Below are 9,735 nucleotides of genomic sequence, written 5' to 3' on the forward strand. Positions count from 1 at the left end.
GATGTTTAATCAGCGAACTGTGCATTGTATGCTGCTTTAGAATAGATTTTATTTTGCATCTTTGCTCTGTAGCTCTGCTGTTTTAAGTCAAAATGTGTGCTTTTTCTTTTTTACATCACCTGCATTTGATGTGTAATAGAAAAGAACAGAAGCGGGGCAAAAAAGTTCAACATATGTCAATTAAATATGGAAGGGAAAAGAATGAAGGAGGGAACAAAAGAAGAGATGAAAGGAAAATAGAAGGATTAAAGGAGAGGAAATTGGAAAAAAGTTGGAGAAAATGCAATGAAAGATGGATAAAAGCCAAGAATTGGAAATAAAAGGAATGAGAAACAAGAAAAGAAAAATGATAGGACGATTGGAAAAATAATGAAAAATGCAATGAAACATGGATGAAAATCCAGAAAAGAGAGGAAGATTAGATTGTAAAACAGGGAAAGATGACAAGAAAATGGTAGAATGAAAGAAAACAAAGATGCAAAAAGAAATCTGAAAAGAAAGACAAAATGGACAGGAGGGTGTAAAACTACAAGGGAAAATAAGAGACAAAAAGAAAAGAGAGGGAAGGAAAGATGGAAGAAGGAAACACTGAAACTCATTCATTTGTGTCGTATGCGCCACGCAGCGTTCTGACTACGCTTGACGTGGATCCACCCCCAACTCAGTGAAGTCTGCACAGTGTTGTTAGAGATTTCTTGAACTTTGACCTCGATGACGCAAAATTACACAGCCAATAGCGTGAGTGTATCAGTGAAAACGCTGTGGACTGATCTGAGGGTCGGCGTGGAAACGGCTTCATCAGCTTCCTCTCCCATCTTGTTTCTCCTCTCCTCTCTCTTAGTAACAGAGATCTCTCCCTTTTGTTGGTCTTGGGTAAAAACAAAATGTATCACCAAGCTGAACCAAAGCCATCAAGCTTTTATTTTGAAAATTGCTCCTTCTGTGCTCTGCTGCAGAAAACAAGGCTCACCTCCGACTCCCACACTGAGCTCGTATCGCTTTCATGTTTAATATTTAATTTTCCACTTTTAGGAAGACCAGGAAAACACCTCAAAGGGAATTTTAAAAATCGTGTTGAAGCTTAAAGTTCCTTAAAAGTCTGTAATCAGTTTATGGTAAAAAATTATATTAACTAGGGCCAGGACTCTTAATGAGATAATTACGATTAATTTAATAGATTAACATTTTTTATTTATTTGTAAATACAACGTTTTACATAGAAAAGTCCTGGGAAACATTTTGGTGTCGCTTTCTGGAACCTTTGTAATGCGTTTCTGGTACGTCTGTTAATTTGATGCACAAGTGACGTCTGCAAAAACAACGATGAGCGACAAATCCACTTTTCTTCCCCCACTAGGGGTTAATTTTTGCTTCAAAACACAATCTGATGGGATGTTGGAAAATACTATTTCTGTGTGCAAATTGTGCAAAAAAATTAGTTTAACGAAACTATTCAAGTCTAAAATGGCATCTAAATGCTAAGCATGATTAGCATCCACAGTTTACATTTCTAGAGAATCATTCCCTCAAAGATGATGCATGAATGATCAGGGGTCCCTGAAACACTTGAAATATGAGTTTTTACAAATTTGATGGTTGAATAACAGAAAAACAATAAGTATCTTTGTTGTTGAGCTTACACTTCTATTTATGCAATAATTCAGTAGCTGAAAGGGTTTTGGAATCGAAAACATTGCTTGTTTTGTTAATATAAACTATAAACTCCTGCTTCGTGTTTGTAACAGAAGGACCTGAAAGTCCCCACAGCGCTGCCATCACCTCGTTTGTTTTTGCACACAGAAACCAGCAGTGAGGTCAGAGCACTGCAGCGGTGCAGGAAGGCTGGCACATCTGCGTTTCTGACTCAGTGTTCCTCATTTTGGTGTCGCTCTCTGGTCTGCAGGTGTCTGCACTGCAGAGATCGAGTGGTATGCAAATGCAGCTACTGATACGTGAAGCTGCTTTCACTGTTCGGTCGTTTATAGCCTGTTATGTTTAGACGTTTGTCCTCGTATCGCAGTAAGGAGTCACGCTGACGTGAGGAAAAAACGGTTTTATTTCTGTTTTGAGAGCCAGTTTGTCAGCAGCTGAAAACCCGAGTTTCTACCTAAGAGGACAAGGAAAAAGTTTGATTTAAGGATTCACCTGGTGGGAATAAATATGGGAAACTTTTAAAACTTATAAAACTTTATTCTGTGGTATTGTTCATAAGATCCATCCATCGATCTGTCCGTCCGTCCGTCCATCCATCCCTCCATCCATTCATCCATCTAGTACTGTGTTCATAAATTACTGTTTAACTTTATTTATGCCTAAAAATCAAAAACAATTCTTTGACATCAAAATTCCTGAAATCAGAATCTGGGAAAATCTGTAATTTTGACCTGAAAAAAAATCAGTGTGATTCTGTAACTCATGAATGTTTAGACACCAGCAGAACGTGACGGGCGCTGAGGGATTACCGTCCATTTACTCTGACTGGAGGCTTCGTTCTTCGGTCTCTCTGCAGGAAATAAAAACGTTTGTCAACGAGCCGATTGCAGCGGCGAAGTCCAGCCAGGCCGTCGCTCAGAGCTGTGACGGGGAAAAGCCGTTGTGCTCTGGTTGTTTGTGACGTTATGTGTGTTTAACCTTTATTAATCCACAGAGGATTTGCAGAGTACATAATCTCCCATTTGAACAGTGTGCACCTTCACGTTTAAAGAGTCACACGGCGCTTATTCACACCTGACAAGCAGCTAGAGAGCAGACGGAGCGCCGGGGCAGCCTTTCTTCAGACAGAAAAGATGCTCGCTCTTTTCTGCTTTGAGCTTCTGAGGCATAAAGCTAATCTTTAGATAAAAAATGTAATATTAACCCATACATACATGTTGGGTAAAGCCTCTTTTAATGATCAGATATTAAACTAAAGTGTTCGTTTAGTTTACTTTTGCCAGTTTTTGGAGATGAGCTGTAGATTTTTCGTTGTCTCCAGAATAAAGACGCTTAAAATCGAGCATAGGTAGCCGCTCTCTGGGCAGATTTGCTCTCGCTTTTCCAGGGAAATGAATCAACAAAGCCTGCATATCTGAACCTCCAGGCTACTGTCGACCTGTAGTGAACCCATTTGGACTCGTATCCTTGGCTTTTCGCACTGTGACTGTCTCTGTTCCCCTTTTTGGCTCGCTGTTAGGATGACCGGTGCTCTCCTCGCAGTTAGTAAAAGTGTGGATGTGGCACCAGAGAGTAAGGAAAAAAGCAAGAAGGGTCAAGACGGTTCAGGGAAGTTATGCACTAAGTAAATAAACGATGCTCAAAGCTTGCTATGTGGAAGACAGAAATGCTTATTTCCCCTCGAGGCGCCTGCCGTTTTTTAAGAATTGCGTCACATGAGCTGCTTGTTTTGCTGTTGGAAGCTGTTTGTTAATCTGATCTACTGTTACAACATCGCTACGGCTGCGTCGCAGATCAGCTGCTGCTCACTTCCATTGTCGCAACAGCTTTTGCTTTGTAGACATGTTGCATCCAATATTTTATCAATCTACAGCCACAGATTAATTTCCCTTTGGGACAAATAAAGTATTTTTAAATTAGATTTATTTAAAAAATTGAAACGAATCCACTGTTTTTCACCATTTTCAAGCAAAAGTCTATTCTCACTTTCTGATAAAATCGACTTCGACCGAACGTAGTGAACGTAGTAATCACAGTTCGGGCTGAAATTATTAATCAGATTAATCGTTTTCAATTAATTTATTGAAATAACCGTAAACTAATTTAGCAATTGACTATTAACCAGAATATATAGACTATTAAAAGACCGTTTGCTGAAAGAACATACTCATAGCAGTTATTAAGCCAAAATGGTACCAAAAATGTATATTTTGAATTTAAGATAAAAAAAAAAAAAAATCACGTTTGTCTATAAATATTTTCTATCCAGAACTCGGGAAGTGGTACTTTTAGCTTCACCCATTTCAAATTCTGTAAAAAAATAAAATAAATCTCCTGTCAAGCATCGTTTGCTATCAAATATTAATTGGTTAATCCAAAAAATAATCAACAGATCAATCCTACACTTTATTGATAAGTCGGGCGGAAAGGATTGATGCAGAATCATCTTTTACTACAAATGAGGAAGCATTCACTAAAGAAATACTGTTATTGCACGTTAGGCAATAAAATGTTTATTTTATTGTTCAAAAGGAGATTTAATTATTTAGATATATTTTTTATGTATTTCGAATATTGTATAAAAGTGGATTAAATGAAAAGTAAACCTGTAAAAGTCTGAAGTTGAACCAACATGTGGGAACTGCATTAAACAAAGCAAAAAGCAAGTGATAAATTGCCCCAGTAATTATTGTTATAAGTAATAATATTGCTGTTTTGTAGTGATATATTCATGATGGTATAATAATGCAGGTTTGTTCTTTTGAAGAACAATAAGCAGAAATTTTGCCCAGAGCTTCTAACACTGGAACTGGAAGGTATTTTAGATATCCAAAATAAAACATGACAACGAAAAAATAATAAATTTAACAAAAATGAAAACCACACAACCAAAACCAAACATAAAATGTGTTATGTTGTCTCTTTAAACAAAATTGCCCCCTTCTAAAAAAATATTAATCATCAGAATGAAAATTATCAAGCTCCTTTTAATGTGATGAATTTAGTAATCAATCAAGTTTATAACTATAGCACATTTCAGCAACAAGGCAGTTTAAAGCGATTTACACCATAAAAACACAAAAATCAACATCTGAAACATTATAAACTTCCAAGTGTTGTGATTACAAATAAAAAAGGTTGGTTAATGTTTCATTAATAATGGAACAAAAGCCTCTATAAACAAGTCTAGACTCAAAGGAACTCAGTGTTTCAGCTGTTTTACAGTTTTCTGAAAGTTTGTTCCCGTTTTGTGGCGCATAGAAGCTGAACGCTGCTTCTCCGTGTTTGGTTCTGATTCTGGGGATGGAGACCAGAACCAGAACCAGAAGCCCTGAGAGGCCTGGAAGGTTGCTATGACAACAGCAGATCATTCATGCATTACGTGCTAATCGGTTCAGTGATTTATAAACTAACGACACTATTTTAAAGTGTATTTTAAAGTATTTTAGTTTTATTGCAACAGACTTACTCCAGTTATCTTTATAATCAGATTTAAATAATGGGCATATTTTGCTGAGTCAAAAACATTCTCACTTTGCGCCATAGTGTAAACAACCTACTATTTGGTGAACTACTAAAAGAGGTACTAGGATTAGCACACCCTTCTGTTCTTAGATATTTTCTAAACTTCTTCATTTGATTTATTTATTTATTTTTGTTAGTCTCAACTGCACGCCCTGCGCAGGACCCTGTCCCAAAGTGTGCATGGGTCTGAAGACGGTGGACTCTGTCACTGCCGCCCAGGCCTTGAGGGGCTGCACCGTCCTCAATGGGAGCCTGGTCATCAACCTGCGGGGAGGAAGTGAGTACCTGCGATCTGTTTGGTGGTGTCACATGACAGCGTGCGACCCGTCAGCGCTGCAGGGCAAAACAAAGGCTTGTTGACTTTGTCCAAAACAAAGAGGCTACGTCAAGAGCACCCAGTCAAGCAGCTAGAAAACAAAACATGGAAATAGAATATTAAAGAAACAGCTGATGATAAAATAAATATGTTGTTCTTCCCCTTCTCTTTATGTCCAGCTACTGTTTAATAAATGTCTCTAGTGCCTCAAGAAACTCACTTTTATGGTTTCAGGATTGGTTTCAATGTTTTTTTTTTCTTCTTCTTTTTTCTAGACAACATTGCAGCTGAGCTGGAGGCCAGCCTGGGCCAGCTGGAGGAGATCACTGGTTACCTCACAGTGCGACGTTCCTATGCTCTCGTATCCCTCTCATTTTTCCGCAAACTCCGCCTCATTCGTGGAGAAGAACAGGAAATCGGGTAATCCTCCCTCGTCCTTAACTATTTCAGAGCCTCTTCCTGTAATTATGAGTTAAAAGCAGACAGTCTGACATTTCCAAATGTCTTTTTTTGTGCTTTTGGTTTGAGCTCTCAAAAAAAAAAAAAAAAAAAAACAAAGTTTAATTCTGAAATTGTGGTGGATGTTTCTTATTTAAAGCTCTGCAGTCAGAAATAGCCTTCAATGCTCACTGTTAGTCCATCCGCTGTTTTCCAGGAATTATTCATTTTACGCCCTGGATAACCAGAACCTGCGGCAGCTCTGGGACTGGTCCAAACACAAGCTGACCATCCTGCAGGGCCGCATGTTTTTCCACTACAACTCCAAGCTCTGCATGTCCGAGATCCGCAAGATGGAGGAGGTGACGGGAACCAAGGAGAGGCGGGTCAAGAACGAAATCGCTTCCAAGACCAACGGAGACCAGGCCTCATGTAAGGAACCGCAGTCTGCAGACGTGACTGTTGTAGCAGACGGCACACACTGACGCATGGCACACCTGTTATTGTCACTTCCTGCCTTGTGTTTGTAGATAACTTCCTGGAGACATTTACACTGATTTTGTTTTTCTAAGAAGAAGCAGCACAGTGGAAAACAGTGCAAACAGTTCCCTTGAACGTCTTTACATATTAGCATGTTGTAAACTTCACTAAATGTTTTTGGGATTTTATGAAGAAGTTGAAAGATCTTATTATTAGAATTTTTTTTGTTGTTATTTTGTTTCCTTCAGTTCTCATTCCACCGCCTAGTTGCACACAACACTCTATCTTCTGTCTCTATCCAGTTTTTGTTTAAAACTCACATAGTGTTGGACTATAGCAGGTGTAGCATTGTTTGAAACTACAGATCAACATTACAGTAGATTGATTCAGTGGATCTTGGTAACAGAATAAAAAGTAGAATCAATTGACATCCTTTCTACATTTTTTATTTTTCCTCATTTTGCATAAACACTCTCAATTATTGGGCATAAAATATCCTGGTCGTCTCTGTCCGTGAAAGAAGTTTTAAATAAAGGTTAAACTTGTACAGTGTTCCACCGTTGCTATGACGACGACAGCAGGCCTGTTGGTTCCAGCTGGGAGAGGAAAAACGCAACAAAACACTCAATCAGCGCTGAACCACACAGTTTTGACAGTAATCCCTCCAAAGAAGTGCTTTGCTTGAAGAATGAGTTGTTTATAAGAGGCTGGCTCCTAAATTAGGTAAAAAATAAATCAGAAATTTTCTTTTTTCAGAGAAAACCAGGATAAATTGTCTGAAGAACGACATTTAAACAGGCTTTTGCTTCATCAGGCTGATACTGTAATAATCAAAACAGTTTTTGTATTTTTGATTCGTTCAATCTTGATCCTCTTCTTTCAAATTTTTGCTTGTATAAATTCTTAATTTATACAAGCATCTGACCTTTACTTGGACAACAACCATCTCACCTGTGAAGGTCACCGGAGTGGAGCATATTTTTCCACTCAGCTGCACAGAACAAGACATTTTCTTTGTTTTGTTGAGGCATTAAGAGGCTTCATAACTGTTTTCCTCGAGTAGGTGTAAACGTGGACTTCTAAGAAAACAAAAAAAGAAATAATCTTTCTAAAAATCGACAGGTGTTTTTATACTAAAATGATATAATTCTTCAGCTCTGTAACATTTTATCACAAAACAGCAACAAAAATGACAAGAAGGGAAATAAGTCGGATTTTCAAGGTATTGAAACTTTTGAGTTGATTTTTCACTACGTTTTCTATGAAAAGCAGTTTAATCTATAAACTATGACGTCGGTGTGTAAGAGAAAATCTGCATCCTTATGATTTGTGAAGATGGGAGAAAATGATTGAAAAGCTGCAGGTGACAAGTGTCAAATAAATCTATAAACACAGATATTTTTCTCCAGATATTTTCCAATTCATGATTTTGCTGGAATTTTCTGAGCAAATTGTTGTTTCACTTTGTTTTCCAGGCGAGAACCGCGTGCTGAAGTTCACCCAGGTCAGAACCATGAGTGATAAGATCATGATCAAGTGGGAGCCGTTCTGGCCTCCGGACTTCAGAGACCTGCTGGGCTTCATGGTTCTCTACAAAGAAGCGTAAGTCCTCCTCGAGGCGGGAGCAGAACCGGACGGTTGTTATTTCAGAACCTTAATAAAAAGAGAAAGAAAAGCTCAGCGTTGTAGAAAATTGGTCATTTCTAAAATCAGTTCTGATTCTTAAAACCCCCAAAACATGGAAGTAATAAACTTGTGTCCTTCCTTCCTGTTGTCCATCTTTGCTTTATCTTTTTCATTCCTTCTTTTCCTAACTTTTTTGTGTCTGTCTTCCACTTTTGTTTCTCAATGTTTAAAGGATTAATATAATATTTTATATTTTAAAATAAATGCTATGGTCTGGGGACTTTAAAAGTGCTTGAAATCCTTGAAAGTGCTTGAATTTCAGTTATGTGTTTTGAGGGTTTAGAACCTGCTTGGTTTTTGTATAAACTCCTTGAAAATGCTGGTTATTCAAACTGCACAATTTTATCCGTGTAATCGAAATAAAGGTTAACTTATATGTTATACAATTTTTTGTTAAATGAGTGTTTTGTTCTTGGACCAGCCAGTCAGGTGTACAGGGTGTATAACTTTTGTTATATTTTAGTTAATATTGCCCATGACATCTAGATTATTATAATCAGACATTATCAGCAGTGATAAATAAGGCCATATAACAGCGAGTTGAAACTCTCTTCTTTAGTTTATTTATTTTGTTTTTATCTCCAAAGTCCGGTGCTGGAATAATTTTTAAAACTTACGTAGAAAATGCTTGAATTATGCTTTGGGAAAAGTGTACAAATATTAACATGGAATAATATGTTGCAGTACTTGCAGTATGTCTTTGAAATGTCAGGAAACCTTGAAATTATCTCATTTTTTAAATCTCAAGATATCAAATAATCATTCATACTAATCCGTCTTCACCACCTCTGCATAAATTGTACAAAAAATGTCAATGTGAGTCTGTATAGATGGATGTGCTAGGATTTTATTTCTGCTGGTTTGTATTATTTTAAATAAGACATCAGTAGAGCTGCATTAAAGTCACCTTGGACAAAGAATATAAAGATCCTCTTTTTATCTTTTTCCATTAATTTTTTCTGATGTTATCTGTCTTAGAATATATACTCTATTTTATACAAATTTTAACACTCATCTTACGTGAATAATATGCATCTTCTTCTGATTGCTTCAATAACTCTGATGACAAACTGCAGTAAAACAAATTAAATCCTTCCCACTGTGCTTCATTTATATGTTGTTTTTTTGATCGTTGCAGACCTTTTCAGAACGTAACGGAGTTTGACGGGCAGGACGCCTGCGGCTCCAACAGCTGGGTGATCGCCGACGTCGACCCGCCGCGCCGAGACAAAGAGCAGGCCGAGCCGGGTCATCTCATCCTGCCGCTGAAGCCGTGGACGCAGTACGCCATCATGGTGAAAACGCAGCTCTCTGCGTCCGACGAGCATCAGGTCCACGGGGCCAAGAGCAATATCATCTACGTTCGCACCAATGCCACCAGTAAGACTGACATAAATGGCTCAGATTTTTTTTTTCTTTCCTATCTTGATGTCATTTTTGTGAGATCAAATTAATGCTTATAATTTTATTCACCATCAAAACATCAAAAGTAGGTCTGAAACGATTAATCATATTAATTGTGAAATAATCAACTGATTTAGTAACTGATTAACTGTTAACTGGCTCATACTGACTCAAAAAGGCTAACGACAAACTCAGAGCAGTAACAAAGCCAAAAAGGTAAAAATGTATACATT

The 9,735-nt window shown here is 37.7% G+C and overlaps 1 protein-coding gene across 1 annotated transcript in view; it reads left to right on the forward strand.

Annotated features, from left to right (window-relative positions):
* insra (insulin receptor a) overlaps positions 1 to 9,735 on the forward strand; it is a 76,869-nt gene that overhangs the window by 37,407 nt on the left and 29,727 nt on the right. The window contains exons 4-8 of the mRNA XM_015053448.1: positions 5,316 to 5,455; positions 5,770 to 5,914; positions 6,150 to 6,364; positions 7,888 to 8,014; positions 9,237 to 9,478. Of these exons, the coding sequence (XP_014908934.1) occupies positions 5,316 to 5,455; positions 5,770 to 5,914; positions 6,150 to 6,364; positions 7,888 to 8,014; positions 9,237 to 9,478 (869 nt within the window). The remainder of the gene's footprint in view (positions 1 to 5,315; positions 5,456 to 5,769; positions 5,915 to 6,149; positions 6,365 to 7,887; positions 8,015 to 9,236; positions 9,479 to 9,735) is intronic.

The sequence above is a fragment of the Poecilia latipinna genome, unplaced genomic scaffold (assembly GCF_001443285.1).
Source record: "Poecilia latipinna isolate Pla-1442-1.1 unplaced genomic scaffold, P_latipinna-1.0 Scaffold1180, whole genome shotgun sequence".
Taxonomy (NCBI): domain Eukaryota; kingdom Metazoa; phylum Chordata; class Actinopteri; order Cyprinodontiformes; family Poeciliidae; genus Poecilia; species Poecilia latipinna.